General features: G+C 41.3%; 1 protein-coding gene across 1 annotated transcript in view; it reads left to right on the top strand.

Moving 5' to 3' along the window:
- The window catches only part of LOC124288185 (40S ribosomal protein S13), a 22,942-nt gene extending 941 nt beyond the window's left edge, over window positions 1-22,001 (top strand). The window contains exons 2-6 of the mRNA XM_046724772.1: window positions 6,145-6,193; window positions 9,759-9,837; window positions 10,465-10,634; window positions 13,870-13,970; window positions 21,917-22,001. Of these exons, the coding sequence (XP_046580728.1) occupies window positions 6,145-6,193; window positions 9,759-9,837; window positions 10,465-10,634; window positions 13,870-13,970; window positions 21,917-21,950 (433 nt within the window). The 3' untranslated portion in view covers window positions 21,951-22,001. The remainder of the gene's footprint in view (window positions 1-6,144; window positions 6,194-9,758; window positions 9,838-10,464; window positions 10,635-13,869; window positions 13,971-21,916) is intronic.
- The last annotated feature ends 717 nt before the right edge of the window (window positions 22,002-22,718 follow it).

Raw genomic sequence — 22,718 nt, 5'->3', positions numbered from 1 at the left:
CTGATGGTTGGGACTGTTGCATCAAAACACAACCACATCTGTTACTCTATAGCATGAAATGCACATAATTTTCAAAATTATGATGCAGTATTTGAAAACACGATATTGTTTCCAAAAGGGGTCATGTGACTAACTTCTTATGCATTATGGTGTGAGGTTACTTGAATTGGGGTTGGACATGCAGAGAGAGAAAGTGCAGGCATTGTGAACTGCTGAAACATTTCTTCAGAGATTTGAGGGACAACAAAATAGTTAGAAATGTGAGCAGACATTTGAAGTGTTCCAGGAAGTAGAGTTTTGACGATATATCGTAGTATTGATAATTGTGATACTTTATCTAATGATAATTATATCGATACGTTTTTCGTATCATGATATGTATCGTTGACCTTAAAATTGTTAATTTTCACTAGATATTGACAGTTATGTAAAAATTTACAGTCACTTGCTTTTAAAATAAGATTTTTTAAAGAATATAACTAAAGATAGCATATCGTGATATGTATTGGATCGAATCATATCGTTCCAAGTAGGGGTGAAACGGTATACCTTCGATTCAGCGTAATACAAGCGTAAAACCCTCGTTATATTAATTATTTTAAACACTTTCTAAAATGTCTAGAAATCGAATCATTTAGTCAAAATCTATGCATTTCTTTGCTTGATGGTCGCTATTTTCCTGGAAGTACGAGATCGCCTCAAGTCATCTACTTACAAAGTCAGCAAGACAGCAACTGCAGATACCAGATCAGTAGCCGGGTTCCGTGTCTTTTTCAGTTATTTCAAATCAGATGAACTGCAGAACATAACTTATAAAACATTATCACAAAGATACGCCATCAGCCAAGTACTTACGAAGTTTACTGTGATGCAACACATTTTTATTAAATTTAATCCCATTTTCATTCATTAAAACTGTTTACAGTAACATCAGAGAAAACGTGTTTGAAATGGCATCACCTTATTCTATACGCGGACCACTTCCACTTACCTTGTTCATAAGAGTCCGCTTTTCGCACCCACCGCGATAGCACCGATTTCACATTATTTTCAGCAATCACGAACAGATTACCGCCTCGTCATCCATTGACCCCAAGATCCGCGTTATGGACTCACTGAAGTCCTATTTCACAATTAATTGCCAACATTTTGTTTTTACAATCAAAGTGGCAGGTACCGCGGGAAGTAAAAGGTGACTTGTCAAACTGTCTCAAACGTAAAATGTATCCACCCACATAACCCAAAGAGTTGAACCTATGTTAATTATTATGTTAAATATATTTGTAGATATATATCATAGAATAACTGCTTGAGATATAAATTATTCTGGTAATGGAATAGAAATTCTTTGATGTTATATTTTCTTATATTATTTTGATTGCTATTTCCGGCTTAGTTGAATAGCAGGTAGCATAACAGGAAGGACAACTGAATTATTATATTTCTAGTGATGTTTAATTTGATTGCAGGTTTCCTATACATATATTTATTTTCATTTACAAAGTTTGTTTTTTCACCTCCAATGATATGATATAGTTTGACTGGGCATAATACATGAAATAGCAGTTCTGTTATATATTTGGAATATAAAGTTTACTTGGCCTTTATTCCGGGATATGTATAACGTTATTTTCTCCCATAACTCGGGAGGTCACCCATGGACCCCAAGACCGGGGTTATGGCTGGGGATGACTGCAACTATGCGTATGGATCTGGTGGCTTTTCCGTCACAGTTCTTAGGACTTACGTTTGTTTGTTGTTGCTACCATCTCATTACAAGCTATATCAGAACAATGAACATTTAACAAGCAATAAAAAGAGAATCAGCATTCTCAAGCTAAAACATATTAGTTTCAGAAAGGAGAAATACCTTAATTCCCACAACTCTAGTAGTATTTAACGGATTGAAACGAGAGATAGACGATGATTTAGAGCAAGGACAATGATCAGTCGCATAGACTATAACTGTCTTATGACAATTGTGTCGTGTTAATTTGTTAAATTTATTTGTCTATAATATGTCATCAACGGAGTCACATTAGACAAGATCTGATTTGTGTGTTGTTTGTTTTGTTTTTTTAAGCATGAACATTTTTGGGGACGTGGTCATTTCACTGCAGTAAATGCTGATGTGATGTTAGTGACTTTTAATCATGCTCGGCTACTTGCTATTTTGCCGCACGGCAGCTGTGAGCTCCAAGGTTCCAGTGATACTTTAATTCTTCTATCTTGTCATGAAACTGACAGTTTTGTTATTTCAAAATAACGAAGTTTATGGTTATTTTTTTCCATGTTATTAAACAATGTAAGGTTTGGCTCTTGTTGTCAATTTTCTGCATTATGATCATATCTCATATACCAAACCGAAAAGGACTGAACCGAAAGCCTTGTACCGCAATACGTACCGTACCGTGTTAAGAGCGTATCGTACCGTGTTAAGAGCGTATTGTACCGTGTTAAGAGCGTATCGTTTCACCCCTACTTCCAAGATATCGCGATACATATCGTATTGTGAACTTTCTGTATCGTCACACCTCTACCAGGAAGTCAGTCACTGCTGGAGAAAAGAGCTGCATAAAGCAAAAACTGGAAGCAAATCATGTTGTGGGGTTTCTTTTGGAATAGGATTGTACATAATCTTAGGATTGTTAAATGGGTTTGAATGGGGTAACCTAGTGGTTAAAAAGTTCCCTCATCACGCTGAAGGCCTGGGTTCGATTCCTCACATGGGTACAGTGTGTGAAGCCCATAACTGGTGTCCCCTGCTGGGATATTGCTGGAATTTTGCTATAAGTGGCATAAAACCCAGCTCACTCACTCAAATCAGGAATATATTAGGAAAGTACTATGGAACAGCCTCTAGCTGTGTAGTCCGACTAGTCAGAATCCAAATTGTTTATAGAGAGCAGCAGAGAGGTTTAGTTACCATAGGGCTAGGTTACTGCTGACTGGAGATACACAGCTTACTCTTTAATTGCTACAATGTTGAAGGGCCAGAGCATCACTAACCTAAGGCTCCTTGTGTCGTTGCAGAAATGGGGCGGTGGGGTAGTCTAGTGGTTAAAGCGTTGACTCGTCACGCCAAAGACCCGGGTTCGAATCCCCACATGGGTACAATCAGTGAAGCCCATTTCTGGTGTCCCCCGCCGTGATATTGCTGGAATATTGCTAAAAGTAAAATCGGCGTAAAACCAAACTCAGTCAGTCAGGCAGTCGTTGCATAAATATTTCCTACATCCTAGATAATTATTCCACATGATGGTTTTGAAACTTTATTGATAACTTCTTTTATTTGGTCACATTTCGCAGGATTGTAACACGAAGAGGAGGGGATGTATATATGAGTCATTCCTTAAAATTCGTGCATATTTCATGTAGACAAAAATTGTAAATTTTGTTTCCTTGTTTTACCTTAAAATATTGTTGATTACATCCATAGTATTCTGAATATACAAAACATTAATTATGCAACCTGAACAACATTTCATTTTCATATTTTACCCTTTTTATTAGAAATTTCACGAAATTGCATCACTACCGTTACGAAATTTGTTTGTCATTTGGAAAAGAAAAAAATCCAAAGATGATATTCCATATATATTAAAGCATCTAGTTTTACAACATAACATGGCTAATGAGTTTTGAACTTTTATATTTATTGCTTAAAAGGGGCCAACGAGCCAAACAATTCCTTTCTTTTCTGATTTACATATACAAAGTAATATGTAGCCAAAAATCCAAAATGAGAATATTAATTATATTATGCTTACTTGAAGCTCTACTACCAAACATGCTTGCACTACAAATTCCAAACATAAACAGATAAGGCAATTTTAATTAAATAAGGAGAATGACTGTTAAGGCATGGACATTGGCATTGTTACCGTAGTGACACAATAACGGTAGTGGCATTTGTATTTTTTACAAAATAATTTTCCATACAAAAAAGGCCAAACCACGCCAAGCATCATTAATTATATGTTAAATAATTTCTTTTGAAAAACACGAAAAGACATAAATAAAATCAAACTACGCATCGGCCACTGGAGTTGTGACACATGAAAATTGAGTAAAAATGGGGGGTTTAAAATAAACATAAAAATATGTTTGTCCCAAGTTTGTTACTGTAAAGTGTAGAATAAACTGAGATAAATAAAGTGGTTATCTTAAGAAAATTACTGATTTTGACTTAAGTTTGTCGGGTTCAAACATGTAACATAAATATGCACGAATTTTGAGAATGACTCATATACTGAATATAACAAAGAAAATCATCATAATTAACATAATTGGCTGGGCAGTAAACTGGTAAAGCCGGTGAGTTCACAAAGGGAAAGGCGTGGCACCCAGAGATGTACAAATTGAAGGGGTGATTAAAACGAAAGTTTATGTAAAGATGTTTATATAATAGATTATGCTTGGTGGAGGAGTGCATCATAACCTGATGGATTAAAGTATCTATGGTCTCGGTTAATGGTGAGCTTTTGGCATTTGATGTGAATGGCTTCGGTGAGCCTGTATTTAGTGAAGTCTGTTTGATCGTTAACAAGAATAGTGATGTCAGACCACTCTATTTGATGATTGGGGCTTGTTTTCATGTGGTCTGAGATGGCTTGTTTGTTGTCACAATTGGCAACGGAAGTCTGATGTTCTTTCACTTAGGTGTTGATGGGTCAGGATGTTTCACCTATGTAACTCTGTCCACAATCACAGTTTATTTTCTAAATAATACATTTGAGATTGTTGACAATGATATTTTAGGAGTCGACTGATTTGATGTGATGGTATGGTATACCAATGTAGGAAATGGATATCTTGATGGGGGCTGAATCTGCTTTAGGTCGTTTGGTTGGAGATGACAGTTGCAGCAGTGGTTCTATTGACTATTTGGGATGGATAGTGGTTAATTATAAGTTGTACAAAGACTTCTTCAGGTGTTTCTTTCCTCTTGTAGATTAGTTGAGTAGATGTCCTTCACCCTTCCGTCCAATGTAGACATGACACTTTTCTGAACTTAGAGAGGGTGGTTGGAGTTGTAGTGGATGTACTGATCAGTATTGTTCGGCTTTCTGAACACAGTGGTCTGAAGTTGGTTGCAGTAGGTACGGAATACAAGGACGTCATGGAAAGGTAGTCGGTTGGTGGGCTTATTTTCCATGATGAATTTGATGCATGTGTGTTAGCTGAGATGGGTGAGAAGCTGAATAGGATTTTGCTGAGGTATCATCCACTTTGCAATACCAGCAGGTATGTTTAATCGGTGCAGTTTCTAGGGTTTTATCTTCCAGGTCTCGCTCTGTCATGTGAAGTTTGGTTAGGATTGGGAATAGCGGGGAGCTCATAGGAAGTCCATGGATTTGCTAATAGATCACATCACCCCAGGTGAAGTAGGTTGAGTTGATGCAGGCTGAGGTGAGGCTGATCATGGAGTCGGTGGAGAGGCTGGTGTTGAGGGGATGTTGAAGGTTGTCACTTCTGTGGCGTAATGCTAGGAGTGCTTCTTCGCTGGGTACATTGGTGAATAGCTGAAGATGGGGCCTGGCTTGGTTATGTCACAGATCTTACTTCAGATGGAGTTAGCAGGTTTACCTGACAGGGAGAGTACTTGGGTAAGGTGCTGGACAGTATTGTAAAACAGGAACAGACTAGTCGACAGTTTTTACAGAATTCTTATGGATCTTGACTGTTGCTCGGACTTAAGGTTGCTGACTTACACAGGTATAAAGATATCTATTGATAGGTTGAGCAGTAGTATGGTGTGTCAGGACTTACATTACCTGTAGTATTTATAACAATGTTGAAACTATTGGTTATTGTGAATACTCTCCAACTATGCAATTATTCATAATTAATGCATGGACTTAATTACCAGAAGTCGGTGGGGTAACCTAATGGTTAAAGTGTTTGCTCGTCACGCTGAAAACTCAGGTTCGATTCACACATGGGCACAATGTGTGAAGCAGAGTTACTGGTGCACCTGGTAATATTTGCTAGAGGCTGGATGCACAAGCAAATTCACTCGCTAAACTACCAGAGCTTATGAGACTTAAAGACTTTACTAGATGTGGCTTTGTACTATGCACTAAAATCAGATGTAGTTTTGTATGACTCAATTTTATATGTTTGTATTAATTCCTGTTTCAGAAAAGGTATTTCCCAGTCTGCTTTGCCATACAGACGGTCTGTGCCAACTGTAAGTGTTGTGAGCCTTCCTTGGCCTTCTCACATCCTTTCTATGATATCGCAAACCAAATAGCCATCAAGAGGTGTTAGAATATCTCTCTATTCCTGGATGTAGTCCACCAGTCTGCCTGTCGGAATGTCCATGTGTTGTCCCAAGAGCAACAGCCCTTCTCCATGTCTGCTCCATGTCCCTACAGAATGCCCTGTCTGTGTAGTCCCTACAGAATGCCCTGTCTGTGTAGTCCCTACAGAATGCCCTGTCTGTGTAGTCCCTACAGAATGCCCTGTCTATGTAGTCCCTACAGAATGCCCTGTCTATGTAGTCCCTTGAGAATGCCCTGTCTGTGTAGTCCCTACAGAATGCCCTGTCTGTGTAGTCCCTACAGAATGCCCTGTCTGTGTAGTCCCTAGCAGAATGCCCTGTCTGTGTAGTCCCTACAGAATGCCCTGTCTGTGTAGTCCCTACAGAATGCCCTGTCTATGTAGTCCCTTGAGAATGCCCTGTCTGTGTAGTCCCTTGAGAATGCCCCCTTGAGAATGTCTGTGTAGTCCCTTGAGAATGCCCTGTCTATGTAGTCCCTACAGAATGCCCTGTCTATGTAGTCCCTAGAGAATGTGTAGTCCTGTCTGTGTAGTGCCTAGAGAATGCCCTGAATAGCCCTGTCTATGTAGTCCCTACAGAATGCCCTGTCTGTGTAGTCCCTTGAGAATGCCCTGTCTGTGTAGTCCCTACAGAATGCCCTGTCTATGTAGTCCCTTGAGAATGCCCTGTCTGTGTAGTCCCTTGAGAATGCCCTGTCTGTGTAGTCCCTAGAGAATGCCCTGTCTGTGTAGTCCCTAGAGAATGCCCTGTCTGTGTAGTCCCTACAGAAGTAGTCCCTAGAGATGCCCTGTCTATGTAGTCCCTACAGAATGCCCTGTCTGTGTAGTCCTACAGAATGCCCTGTCTATGTAGTCCCTACAGAATGCCCTGTCTGTGTAGTCCCTACAGAATGCCCTGTCTGTAGTGTGAGAGTGCCCTGTCAGTCCCTTGAGAATGCCCTGTCTGTGTAGTCCCTTGAGAATGCCCTGTCTGTGTAGTCCCTTGAGAATGCCCTGTCTGTGTAGTCCCTAGAGAATGCCCTGTCTATGTAGTCCCTTGAGAATGCCCTGTCTGTGTAGTCCCTACAGAATGCCCTGTCTATGTAGTGGCTTGAGAGAATGCCCTGTCTGTGTAGTCCCTGACAGAATGCCCTGTCTGTGTAGTCCCTAGAGAATGCCCTGTCTATGTAGTCCCTAGAGAATGCCCTGTCTGTGTAGTCCCTAGAGAATGCCCTGTCTGTGTAGTCCCTACAGAATGCCCTGTCTATGTAGTCCCTACAGAATGCCCTGTCTATGTAGTCCCTACAGAATGCCCTGTCTATGTAGTCCCTACAGAATGCCCTGTCTGTGTAGTCCCTACAGAATGCCCTGTCTGTGTAGTCCCTTGAGAATGCCCTGTCTGTGTAGTTCCTAGAGAATGCCCTGTCTGTGTAGTCCCTTGAGAATGCCCTGTCTGTGTAGTCCCTACAGAATGCCCTGTCTGTGTAGTCCCTACAGAATGCCCTGTCTGTGTAGTCCCTTGAGAATGCCCTGTCTGTGTAGTCCCTAGAGAATGCCCTGTCTGTGTAGTTCCTAGAGAATGCCCTGTCTGTGTAGTCCCTACAGAATGCCCTGTCTATGTAGTCCCTACAGAATGCCCTGTCTATGTAGTCCCTACAGAATGCCCTGTCTGTGTAGTCCCTACAGAATGCCCTGTCTGTGTAGTCCCTACAGAATGCCCTGTCTGTGTAGTCCCTACAGAATGCCCTGTCTATGTAGTCCCTACAGAATGCCCTGTCTATTAGAGCTGTGTATCGTGGTCTAAGTGGCGAGACGATATATCCCGATACCAGTTTACTTAGGCGAGCCGATATATCATGAAAGTATTGGCAAGGAACCTGCGAGACGATTATCATCACGATACAATGGTGGCGATACGATACGTATCCCGATACTTTACAATTTCTAATAGCAGAACATATATGATAGATAAAATGACTTTATCTTTAAAATCTTTATTTCTTATACAGCAGATCTGGTGTTACATTCACACACACTTAAAAAGCTGTTCATTTAATAAAGTTTCAGCATTTAATGCTTTTAAAGTACATTCAAACATATTCAGTATACTTTGATCTAACATATATAAGTTTGAAACCCAAGTTTCCTTTGGGAAAGTGTGTTTCTGCACCGATGCTTTCACAAACAATTGAATGTAATTTATATCAGAATTCAGAATCACTGAAAAAAACTCTTAAGTATGCTTTCTAAATTTTATCTTCTCTTTGTTCTCTTTCTTAACAAAGCTAAGGCGTCGTTAGGTGTATGTTAATAAATGGTGTTATTTGTCAAACAACTAAAACATATTTCAATTACTAAAGACAAGTATTCTACAGTTCACAGAGTTTGAAACATGTTCACACTCTTTCACTTATACACCAACTCCTTTGTCCATGTAACAAAGATAACAGACACAAACAAATTCCTAAAAGGTTCAATTTGTTTTTAAAATTCAGAAGAATTTCAAAGAGACTCCCTTCCTATTCCTAATGCAATACTCCTTACAACTTAAACTAGTATTAAAGTTGTATCGGGATATATCGTCTCTTGTGGCGATACATCGATGTATCGTGGACCCTTGCGATATAAATATCCTGATATATTGCCTAAATGTGTTTTGTATTGATGCACTCGTATCGCATAGTTGACGATGCAAACATCGATACTATCGATGAATCGTTACACCACTACTGTCTATGTAGTTCCTAGAGAATGCCCTGTCTATGTAGTCCCTTGAGAATGCCCTGTCTGTGTAGTCCCTACAGAATGCCCTGTCTATGTAGTCCCTACAGAATGCCCTGTCTGTGTAGTCCCTACAGAATGCCCTGTCTGTGTAGTCCCTACAGAATGCCCTGTCTGTGTAGTCCCTACAGAATGCCCTGTCTGTGTAGTCCCTAGAGAATGCCCTGTCTATGTAGTCCCTAGAGAATGCCCTGTCTATGTAGTCCCTAGAGAATGCCCTGTCTATGTAGTCCCTAGAGAATGCCCTGTCTATGTAGTTCCTAGAGAAAGCCCTGTCTATGTCCCTTCAGAAAGCCCTCTGTCTATGTAGTCCAAGGAGAAAGCCCTCTGTCTATGTAGTCCAAGGAGAAAGCCCTCTGTCTATGTAGTCCAAGGAGAAAGCCCTCTGTCTATGTAGTCCAAGGAGAAAGCCCTGTCTATGTCCCTTCAGAAAGCCCTCTGTCTATGTAGTCCAAGGAGAAAGCCCTCTGTCTATGTAGTCCAAGGAGAACCCCACCCGGGCAACCACAATAACCAAAATGCTGCTGAAACAACATGTCTTGCAAGTTCAATTCCATATGTTTAATGCAGTGACAAATCCATGAAGTAACAGTTCGTTTTGGGTCGTATTGCAGACAGGGTTAGGGTAAGAATGGTCTTGTTGCAGAAACAAAAAATGCACAATTATTTTGCATGTACACAATTCTCCTGAACATATATCTTTTAATTTTCAGTGGCTCAAGCTGACATCTGAGGATGTTCAGGAGCAGATCTACAAGCTGGCCAAGAAGGGTCTGACCCCCTCACAGATTGGTAAGTGTCTCACAGACGACACTGACTGGCAGATCCACAAACCCTCCTGTCTGCATTTGGCCCTTTCAATGGGTCTGTGTGTTCACTCACATTGATGAATGAGGTTTGAAACAACAAACAAAGCAAAAAAAACCCATAAAAGTTCAGTAACATATAACATTGTTTCTCCTACCCTCACCAAAGAAGAATAAAAATTAACATCTTAGTCTCATAGACTCGAGATTATATCAGCCTGAACAATTCTGTAATAGATACTCAGTTTATCAATTGATTGAGACTTGTGCTCCTGTAACAGAATGAACATTTCTATATCTCTGAGATATCATTTCTTGATGTTGCAAATGTAACAACCCCTTGACAATGGTACCGGGGAGTTATCTCCCATGACAATGGTACTGGGGTGTTATGTCCCATGACAATGGTACCAGGTTGTTACCCCGCCTTGACAATGGTACCAGGGAGTTATCTCCCATGACAATAGGAACGGGGAGCTATGTCTCACGCCAATGTTACCAGGGAGTTATCCCCCATGACAATAGTACCGGGGAGGTATCTCCCACGACAATGGTTCCAGGGTGTTGTCCCCCATGTTATCACCCACCACTAATTCACCTCTGTCTGTTGCAGGTGTTATCCTCCGTGACTCGCATGGTGTAGCTCAGGTTCGATTTGTGACTGGCAACAAGATCCTACGTATCCTGAAGGCCAAGGGTCTTGCCCCTGACATCCCAGAAGACCTGTACCATTTGATCAAGAAAGCTGTAAACATCCGCAAACATCTTGAGAGGAATAGGAAGGTGGGTCTCCTGACAACCACTAGGCTGGTATATACCGTATTCTGGACACAGCTACATACGGATGTATCGGTAGAAGTGTCTCCTGGCAACCACCAGGCTGATATATTCCGTATTCTAGACACAGCCACATACGGATGTATCGGTAAAAATGCCCCCTGGCAAGCACCAGGCTGATATATACCGTATTCTGGACACAGCTACATACGGATGTATCGGTAGAAGTGTCTCCTGGCAACCACCAGGCTGATATATTCCGTATTCTAGACACAGCTACATACGGATGTATCGGTAGAAGTGTCTCCTGGCAACCACCAGGCTGATATATACCGTATTCTGGACACAACTATATACGGATGTATCGGTAGAAGTGTCTCCTGGCAACCACCAGGCTGATATATACCGTATTCTGGACACAACTACATACGGATGTATCGGTAGAAGTGTCTCCTGGCAACCACCAGGCTGATATATACCGTATTCTGGACACAACTATATACGGATGTATCGGTAGAAGTGTCTCCTGGCAACCACCAGGCTGATATATACCGTATTCTGAACACAACTACATACGGATGTATCGGTAGAAGTGTCTCCTGGCAACCACCAGGCTGATATATACCGTATTCTGAACACAACTACATACGGATGTATCGGTAGAAGTGTCTCCTGGCAACCACCAGGCTGATATATACCGTATTCTGGACACAACTACATACAGATGTATCGGTAGAAGTGTCTCCTGGCAACCACCAGGCTGATATATCCGTATTCTGGACACAACTACATACGGATGTATCGGTAGAAGTGTCTCCTGGCAACCACCAGGCTGATATATACAGTATTCTGGACACAACTACATACGGATGTATCGGTAGAAGTGTCTCCTGGCAGCCACCAGGCTGATATATACCGTATTCTGGACACAACTACATACGGATGTATCGGTAGAAGTGTCTCCTGGCAACCACCAGGCTGATATATACCGTATTCTGGACACAGCCACATACGGATGTATCGGTAGAAATGTCTCCTGGCAAGCACCAGGCTGATATATACCGTATTCTGGACACAGCCACATACGGATGTATCGGTAGAAGTGTCTCCTGGCAACCACCAGGCTGATATATACCGTATTCTGGACACAGCCACATACGGATGTATCGGTAGAAGTGTCTCCTGGCAACCACCAGGCTAATATATACCGTATTCTGGACACAGCCACATACGAATGTATCGGTAGAAGTGTCTCCTGGCAGCCACCAGGCTGACATATACCGTATTCTGGACACAACTACATACGGATGTATCGTTAGAAGTGTCTCCTGGCAACCACCAGGCTGATATATACCGTATTCTGGACACAGCCACATACGGATGTATCGTTAGAAGTGTCTCCTAGCAACCACCCATCTATGAGACATATGGTGTGCAAGTTCTTGCACAGTAAGTATTTCCTTTATTGATTATCAAGGATTTATTTGGCTCTTCATCCATATCACAATCAAATTTTAATGGCCAGACAGATGATTTTGTTCTGTTAGGATTATTTGAACTAACCCGTCATTAGTTTCAGTAGTCTGATGCCCACTGATAAAAAATAGAAATAGGATTTTTTTTTAAATTTTGGTAGAAGGGTTTTTATTAATGGTGTGTAATGAGTATGGTATGGTGAGTATGGTAAGAAACTAACTGAATATTTTAGCCTGCAGGGTTTGGCAAGGCTGTGTCCTTAGTACGGTATTATTTTCCTTGTATTGACCTCAGAAAATAAGTTTGATGATGGTATATTTATCTCCGAAAAGATGTTGAATATTATTGCTCTGTTATTTGCAGATGATTTGGTTTTGATAGCCGATACTGTCGTTAGGTTGCAGCGTTGCCTTGACGCCCTGCATATGTATTCCCATAAATGGGGCATGGATATTGTACTGTGACCAGTTATGCAATGTGGTAAAAGAGACCGCCAGCTAACCAACTATCAAGGTTTTTAATGATTCTTGTTGATGCATAATAGAGCATTACAGATGAATGGTGATTTTTAGTTGACATTCATGTGGTAGTATTTGATAGTGTATGGTGAAAAGACTGAAATGGACATAAAAAGATCGAATTAGTTCTATAATAGTTCTGACATTTCAAAAGGTCATTGAAATTAATCTGTACAAAATCTTTAAGCTTATTTATTTTTCTTACGTTATATACATTCTAACATGAGACAAAGAATGCATTTGACTAATGGAAATGATTCCTACATCAGTAATCAATAAAGAGAGAATTCAATCATATTTTCAGTGAAGTAAAATTCTGTGACCTCTGCCAATGGAGCCAAAACATAGAAAAAGTTCAAAACATTTAAGTACATTTAAAGCTCATTTCCTGACTAAAAGTTATGATGAAAGTGACAAAAAGCCTTACTCAGATAAAAGAAAAAAAAACCTTAAACTGTGGGCACTGTATAATTGTCTGACTTTAGTTAATTGGTTCCTAAATAGAGCTGCTGGGTAGTAGACGACATCTTGTTGGTGAGAGCTCACAAATCTATCTCCCCTGGGAAGAGTTCTACTGGGGAAGGTAACTCTATAGCTGATAAACTGACCGAAGTGTCCATAAAATCTTTAATGGGTGTAACAGAACAGATATTAATATTGATAAAAATAAAATAATTGTGTTTAAAATGGGCGGACCCTTGTCTAAACATGAAAAATGGTTTTACAATGACATTCAAATGGAAACTGTCAATGTTTATAAATATCTATTGCAGTGCCTTATTCACAATGTCCTAAGCCCATCAGATACTCAGGTGACTTAATCACGTCACAGCCGCCATATAGCTGGAATGTTGCTGAGTGCGGCATAAAACTAATCTCACTCACTCACTCACTAATCACGTCCCAACCCCATCAGGTACTCTGGTGCCTTATTCACGTTGTCCCAGACTCATCAGGTACTCTGATGTCTTAACTTTTAATTCCACTGCAGCTCTGCCAAAGTGTTGTGAGTCCCTACAAACCACAGGCCAGTATACTGAACTGGTCATGGTCAATTCAAAACAATGTGTGCATTTTAAGGATCTTTATGCCCGGACATAATGTTAAATGTCAGGAAACCTGGGTGTCACAGCCATTAAAGCTTCTGGTTCACTGATGTTGAAAGGGTTAATCATGTTATCCTGACATTATACTGACCCAGTCAGCAACCCAAGGCTGAGTCCTCCATTATCTGAATCCACTTTCAGGACCGTGATGCCAAGTTCCGTCTGATCTTGATTGAGAGTCGTATCCACCGACTGGCACGGTACTACAAGTCTAAGAAGGTCCTGCCTCCCAACTGGAAGTAGTAAGTAGCTGTTCATATGGCAGTGAATAGGGACGTGTATAAACCTTCCTTTAGATAAGATCACAGTACTTGTTGCAATGTATTTTATATTCGAGTCAGTGCAGTATATCAGTAATGCGTAAAGCCCTAACCATGAGTTGATGCTGTATATCAGTAATGCATGAAGCCCCTAACGTTGAGTCAGTGCAGTATATCAGTAATGCATGAAGACCCTAACGTTGAGTCAGTGCAGTATATCAGTAATGCATGAAGCCCCTAACGTTGAGTCAGTGCAGTATATCAGTAATGCATGAAGCCCCTAACGTTGAGTCAGTGCAGTATATCAGTAATGCATGAAGCCCCTAACGTTGAGTCAGTGCAGTATATCAGTAATGCATGAAGCCCCTAACGTTGAGTCAGTGCAGTATATCAGTAATGCATAAAGCCCCCAACCATGAGTCGAGCGTTGTATATCATCAGTAATGCATAAAGCCCCTAACGTTGAGTCAGTGCAGTGTATCAGTAATGTATGAAGCCCCTAACGTTGAGTCAGTGCAGTATATCAGTAATGCATGAAGCTCCTAACGCCAGGAGTCAGTGCAGTATATCAGTAAAGCATGAAGCCTCTAACGTTGAGTCAGTTACGGTATATCATGCATGAAGCCCCTAACGTTGAGTCAGTGCAGTATATCAGTAATGCATGAAGCCCCTAACGTTGAGTCAGTGCAGTATATCAGTAATGCATGAAGCCCCCAACCATGAGTCGATGTTGTATATCAGTAATGCATAAAGCCCTAACTTTGAGTAATGCGGTATATCAGTAATGCATAGAAGCCCTAACGCTTGAGTCAAGCGGTATATCAGTAATGCTTAAAGCCCCTAGCGCTGAGTCAATGCAGTATATCAGTAATGGCAACAAGCCCCTAACCATGAGTAATGCAGTATATCAGTAATGCATAAAGCCCTAACGTTGAGTCAATGCAATTGTATCAGTAATGCACCAAAGCCCTAACATTGAGTAATGCAGTATATCAGTAATGCGTAAAAGGCCCTAACGTTGGAGGTCAATGCGGTGTATCGGTAATGCATGAAGGCCCTAACCATGAGTCAGTGCTGTATATCAGTAATGCATAAAGGCCCTAACTTTGAGATGCGGTAGTATCGGTGATGCATGATGCGCCAAAGGCCCTAGCGTTGACTCCAATGCAGGTGTATCAATAATAAATTAAAGGCCCTAGCGCTTGAGTCAATGCAGTGTATCAGTAATGCGTCGTAGAAGCCCCTAACATTGAGTAATGCAGTATATCAGTGATGCATTGAGGCCCTAGCGGTTGAGTCAATGCGGTATATCAGTAATGTAATATGAAGCCCCTAACGTTGAATCAATGCAGTATATCAGTAATGCATGAAGGCCCTAACGTTGAGTCAGTGCAGTATATCAGTAATGCATGAAACCCCAACCATGAGTCGATTGCTGTATATCAGTAATGCATGAAGCCCCTAACGTTGAGTCAAACAGTATATCGGTAGTAATGTAAAGCCCTAACGTTGAGTCAACGCAGTATATCAGTAATGCGTGAAAAGCCCCTAACGCTGAGTCAATGCAGTATATCAGTAATGCATGAAGCCCTAACGCTGAGTCAGTGCAGTATATCATGCATGAAGCCCCCTAACGTTGAGTCAGTGCAGTATATCAGTAATGCATAAAGCCCTAACGTTGAGTCAGTGCAGTATATCAGTAATGCATACGAAGCCCCCAACCATGAGTCGATGTTGTATATCAGTAATGCATAAAGCCCCAAACCATGAGTTGATGCAGTATATCAGTAATGCATGAAGCTCCCCCAACGCTGAGTCAATGCAGTGTATCAGTAATGCGCAAAGCCCCTAACATTGAGTAATGCAGTATATCAGTAATGCATAAAGCCCCTTACGTTAAGTCAATGCAGTATATCAGTAATGCATGAAGCCCCCAACGTTGAGTCAGCGCTGGCATATCAGTAATGCATAAAGCCCTAAAGTTGAGTCAATGCGGTATATCAGTAATGCATGAAGCCCTAACCATGGAGTCAATGCTGTATATCAGTAATGCATAAAGCCCTAACTTTGAGTAATGCAGTATATCAGTAATGCATAAAGCCCCTAACGCTGACTCAATGCAGTGTATCAATAATGCATGAAGCCCTAACGTTGAGTCAATGCAGTGTATCAGTAATGCCAAAGCCCCTAACATTGAGAGTAATGCAGTATATCAGTAATCGAAAGCCCCTAACGTTGAGTCAATGCAGTATATCAGTAATGTAAAGCCCTAACATTGAGTAATGCAGTATATCAGTAATGCATAAAGCCCTAACGTTGAGTCAATACAGTATATCAGTAATGCATGAAGCCCCCAACCATGAGTTGATGCAGTATATCAGTAATGCATGAAGCCCCTAACGTTGAGTCAATGCAGTGTATCAGTAATGCGAAAGCCCTAACATTGAGTAATGCAGTGTATCAGTAATGCAGCCACTAACATTGAGTAATGCAGTATATCAGTAATGCATAAAGCCCCTAACGTTGAGTCAATGCAGTATATCAGTAATGCATGAAGCCCCCAACGCTGAGTCAACGCAGTATATCAGTAATGCATAAAGCCCCTAACGCTTGAGTCAATGCAGTATATCAGTAATGCATAAAGCCCTAACTTTGAGTCATGCAGTATATCAGTAATGCATGAAGCCCCTAACGCTGAGTCAATGCGGTATATCAGTAATGCATGAAGCCCCTAACGCTGAATCAATGCAGTATATCAGTAATGCATGAAGCCCCTAACGCTTGAGTCAGTGCAGTATATCAGTAATGCATGAAACCCCAACCATGAGTCGATGCTGTATATCAGTAATGCATAAAGCCCCAACGTGGAGTCAACGCGAGTATATCAGTAATGTGTAGCCCCTAACGCTGAGTCAACGCAGTATATCAGTAATGCGTTAAAGCCCCTAACGTTGAGTCAGTGCAGTATATCAGTAATGCATGAAGCCCCTAACGTTGAGTCAGTGCAGTATATCAGTAATGCATGAAGCCCCTAACGTTGAGTCAGTGCAGTATATCAGTAATGCATAAAGCCCCTAACGTTGAGTCAGTGCAGTATATCAGTAATGCATGAAGCCCCCAACCATGAGTCGAGATGTTGTATATCAGTAATGCATGAAGCCCCCAACCATGAGTCGATGTTGTATATCAGTAATGCATAAAGCCCCTAACTTTGAGTAATGCAGTATATCAGTAATGCATGAAGCCCCTAACGTTGAGTCAGTGCAGTATATCAGTAATGCATAAAGCCCCTAACGTTGAGTCAATGCAGTATATCAGTAATGCATGAAGCCCCTAACGTTGAGTCAATGCAGTATATCAGTAATGCATAAAGCCCCTAACGTTGAGTCAATGCAGTGTATCAGTAATGCGTAAAGCCCCTAACATTGAGTAATGCGGTATATCAGTAATAAAATGTTAAAGCCCTAACGCTGAGTCAATGCAGTATATCAGTAATGCATGAAGCCCCTAACCATGAGTCAATGCTGTATATCAGTAATGCATAAAGCCCCTAACTTTGAGTAATGCAGTATATCAGTAATGCATAAAGCCCTCTAACGCTGACTCAATGCAGTGTATCAATAATGCGTAAAGCCCCTAACGTTGAGTCAATGCAGTGTATCAGTACGCCAAAGCCCCTAACAACACTTGAGTAATGCAGTATATCAGTAATGCATGAAGCCCTAACGCTGAGAGTCAATGCAGTATATCAGTAATGCATGAAGCCCCTAACGCTGAATCAATGCAGTATATCAGTAATGCATGAAGCCCCTAACGCTGAGTCAGTGCAGTATATCAGTAATGCATGAAACCCCAACCATGAGTCGACATGCTGTATATCAGTAATGCATAAAGCCCCTAACGCTGAGTCAACGCAGTATATCAGTAATGTGTAAAGCCCCTAACGCTTGAGTCAACGCAGTATATCAGTAATGCATTGAAGCCCCTAACGCTGAGTCAATGCAGTATATCAGTAATGCATGAAGCCCCTAACGTTGAGTCAGTGCAGTATATCATGCATGAAGCCCCTAACGCTGAGTCAGTGCAGTATATCAGTAATGCATAAAGCCCCTAACGCTGAGTCAGTGCAGTATATCAGTAATGCATGAAGCCCCAACCATGAGTCGATGTTGTATATCAGTAATGCATAAAGCCCCAACCATGAGTTGATGCAGTATATCAGTAATGCATGAAGCCCCCAACGCTTGAGTCAATGCAGTGTATCAGTAATGCGCAAAGCCCCTAACATTGAGTAATGCAGTGTATCAGTAATGCATAAAGCCCCTTTACGCTGGAGTCAATGCAGTATATCAGTAATGCATGAAGCCCCTAACGTTGAGTCAGTGCAGTATATCAGTAATGCATGAAGCCCCTAACGTTGAGTCAGTGCAGTATATCAGTAATGCATGAAGCCCCTAACCATGAGTCAATGCTGTATATCAGTAATGCATAAAGCCCCTAACTTTGAGTAATGCAGTATATCAGTAATGCATAAAGCCCCTAACGTTGACTCAATGCAGTGTATCAGTAATGCGTAAAGCCCCTAACGTTGAGTCAATGCAGTGTATCAGTAATGCGCAAAGCCCCTAACATTGAGTAATGCAGTATATCAGTAATGCGTAAAGCCCCTAACGTTGAGTCAATGCAGTGTATCAGTAATGCGCAAAGCCCCTAACATTGAGTAATGCAGTATATCAGTAATGCATAAAGCCCCTAACGTTGAGTCAATACAGTATATCAGTAATGCATGAAGCCCCCAACCATGAGTTGATGCAGTATATCAGTAATGCATGAAGCCCCCAACGTTGAGTCAATGCAGTGTATCAGTAATGCGTAAAGCCCCTAACATTGAGTAATGCAGTATATCAGTAATGCGCAAAGCCACTAACATTGAGTAATGCAGTATATCAGTAATGCATAAAGCCCCTAACGCTGAGTCAATGCAGTATATCAGTAATGCATGAAGCCCCCAACGCTGAGTCAACGAGTATATCAGTAATGCATAAAGCCCCTAACGCTGGAGTCAATGCAGTATATCAGTAATGCATAAAGCCCCTAACTTTGAGTCATGCAGTATATCAGTAATGCATAAAGCCCCTAACGCTTGACTCAATGCAGTGTATCAATAATGCGTAAAGCCCCTAACGTTGAGTCAGTGCAGTATATCAGTAATGCATGAAGCCCCTAACCATGAGTCAATGCTGTATATCAGTAATGCATAAAGCCCCTAACTTTGAGTAATGCAGTATATCAGTAATGCATAAAGCCCCTAACGTTGACTCAATGCAGTGTATCAATAATGCGTAAAGCCCCTAACGTTGAGTCAATGCAGTGTATCAGTAATGCGCAAAGCCCCTAACATTGAGTAATGCAGTATATCAGTAATGCATAAAGCCCCTAACGTTGAGTCAATGCAGTATATCAGTAATGCATGAAGCCCCTAACCATGAGTCAATGCTGTATATCAGTAATGCATAAAGCCCCTAACTTTGAGTAATGCAGTATATCAGTAATGCATAAAGCCCCTAACGTTGACTCAATGCAGTGTATCAATAATGCGTAAAGCCCCTAACGTTGAGTCAATGCAGTGTATCAGTAATGCGCAAAGCCCCTAACATTGAGTAATGCAGTATATCAGTAATGCATAAAGCCCCTAACGTTTGAGTCAATGCAGTATATCAGTAATGCATGAAGCCCCTAACGTTGAATCAATGCAGTATATCAGTAATGCATGAAGCCCCTAACGTTGAGTCAGTGCAGTATATCAGTAATGCATGAAGCCCCCAACCATGAGTCGATGCTGTATATCAGTAATGCATAAAGCCCCTAACGTTGAGTCAGTGCAGTATATCAGTAATGCATGAAGACCCTAACGTTGAGTCAATGCAGTATATCAGTAATGCGTGAAAGCCCCTAACGCTGAGTCAATGCAGTATATCAGTAATGCATAAAGCCCCTAACGGTGAGTCAATGCAGTGTATCAGTAATGCATGAAGCCCCAACCATGAGTTGATGCAGTATATCAGTAATGCATGAAGCCCCTAACGCTGAGTCAATGCAGTGTATCAGTAATGCGTAAAGCCCCTAACGTTGAGTCAATGCAGTGTATCAGTAATGCGCAAAGCCCCTAACATTGAGTAATGCAGTATATCAGTAATGCATAAAGCCCCTAACGCTGAGTCAATGCAGTATATCAGTAATGCATGAAGCCCCCAACGCTGAGTCAACGCGAGTATATCAGTAATGCATGAAGCCCCCAACGCTGAGTCAACGAGTATATCAGTAATGCATAAAGCCCCTAACGTTGAGTCAATGCAGTATATCAGTAATGCATAAAGCCCCTAACTTTGAGTCATGCAGTATATCAGTAATGCATAAAGCCCCTAACGCTGACTCAATGCAGTGTATCAATAATGCGTGAAAGCCCCTAACGCTGAGTCAATGCAGTGTATCAGTAATGCATGAAGCCCCTAACCATGAGTCAATGCTGTATATCAGTAATGCATAAAGCCCCTAACTTTGAGTAATGCAGTATATCAGTAATGCATAAAGCCCCTAACGCTGACTCAATGCAGTCTATCAATAATGCGTAAAGCCCCTAACGCTTGAGTCAATGCAGTATATCAGTAATGCGCAAAGCCCCTAACATTGAGTAATGCAGTATATCAGTAATGCGAAAGCCCCTAACGTTGAGTCAATGCAGTATATCAGTAATGCATGAAGCCCCTAACCATGAGTCAATGCTGTATATCAGTAATGCATAAAGCCCCTAACTTTGAGTAATGCAGTATATCAGTAATGCATAAAGCCCCTAACGTTGACTCAATGCAGTGTATCAATAATGCGAAAAGCCCCTAACGTTGAGTCAATGCAGTGTATCAGTAATGCGCAAAGCCCCTAACATTGAGTAATGCAGTATATCAGTAATGCATAAAGCCCCTAACGTTGAGTCAATGCAGTATATCAGTAATGCATGAAGCCCCTAACGTTGAATCAATGCAGTATATCAGTAATGCATGAAGCCCCTAACGTTGAGTCAGTGCAGTATATCAGTAATGCATGAAGCCCCAACCATGAGTCGATGCTGTATATCAGTAATGCATAAAGCCCCTAACGCTGAGTCAACGCAGTATACCAGTAATGTGTAAAGCCCCTAACGCTGAGTCAACGCAGTATATCAGTAATGCGTAAAGCCCCTAACGTTGAGTCAATGCAGTATATCAGTAATGCATAAAGCCCCTAACGTTGAGTCAATGCAGTGTATCAGTAATGCGTAAAGCCCCTAACGTTGAGTCAATGCAGTGTATCAGTAATGCGTAAAGCCCCTAACGTTGAGTCAATGCTGTATATCAGTAATGCATAAAGCCCCTAACGCTGACTCAATGCAGTGTATCAGTAATGCGAAAGCCCCTAACATTGAGTAATGCAGTGTATCAGTAATGCGCAAAGCCCCTAACATTGAGTAATGCAGTATATCAGTAATGCATAAAGCCCCTTACGTTAAGTCAATACAGTATATCAGTAATGCATGAAGCCCCCAACCATGAGTTGATGCAGTATATCAGTAATGCATGAAGCCCCCAACGTTGAGTCAATGCAGTATATCAGTAATGCGTAACGCCCCTAACGTTTAGTCAATGCAGTATATCAGTAATGCGTAACGCCCCTAACGTTTAGTCAATGCAGTATATTAGTAATGCGTAACGCCCCTAACGTTGAGTCCATGCAGACATCGCAACCCAAGTTTGGGTTTAAAGTAACACTATTGCAGAACCTTGGATCAGCATGGAATTAGTGTTATCTGTCACATTAACTGTAAAGTGACAAATGTAGAAAACTTGCCCAAGTGTGTGGTCATCCACAAGTTATTGCTTGTTGTTTACTTCCAGTGAATCCTCCACTGCCTCAGCCCTGGTTGCCTAAGGAGTGAAGATGGAAGATGTAAAGCTGAAGAAATAAATTCTTGCAAGGGCACTTGTGTTCACTTACTTTATTTATCAAGTGTTCTGATCTTGTCTGACAAGTGATGAGCTGCTTGTCATCAGGACCTTGTTCCACAAAACAGCCCAGATGCAGGAAACCTGTTCCTCAAAGATGATCAAAGTGCCAATACTTGCATACAGACCTTGTCATACTATTAAGATTGTGGAACATGGCCCTGTTCCTCAAAGATGATCATAGTGCCAATACTTGCATACAGACCTTGTCATACTATTAAGATTGTGGAACAGGGCCCTGTTCCTCAAAGATGACCATAGTGCCAATACTTGCATACAGACCTTGTCATACTATTAAGATTGTGGAACAGGGCCCTGTTCCTCAAAGATGACCATAGTGCCAATACTTGCATACAGACCTTGTCATACTATTAAGATTGTGGAACAGGGCCCTGTTCCTCAAAGATGATCATAGTGCCAATACTTGCATACAGACCTTGTCATAGTATTAAGATTGTGGAACGGGGCCCTGTTCCTCAAAGATGATCTTAGTGCCAATACTTGCTTACAGACCTTGTCATACTATTAAGATTGTGGAACAGGGCCCTGTTCCTCAAAGATGATCATAGTGCCAATACTTGCATACAGACCTTGTCATACTATTAAGATTGTGGAACAGGGCCCTGTTCCTCAAAGATGACCATAGTGCCAATACTTGCATACAGACCTTGTCATACTATTAAGATTGTGGAAC

The sequence above is a fragment of the Haliotis rubra genome, unplaced genomic scaffold, assembly GCF_003918875.1.
Source record: "Haliotis rubra isolate DU_JTF1 unplaced genomic scaffold, ASM391887v1 Scf413, whole genome shotgun sequence".
NCBI classification, from domain to species: Eukaryota; Metazoa; Mollusca; class Gastropoda; order Lepetellida; family Haliotidae; genus Haliotis; species Haliotis rubra.
The sequence above is the reverse complement of the archived record's forward strand: the minus strand, read 5'-3'. Positions and strand labels throughout refer to the sequence as shown.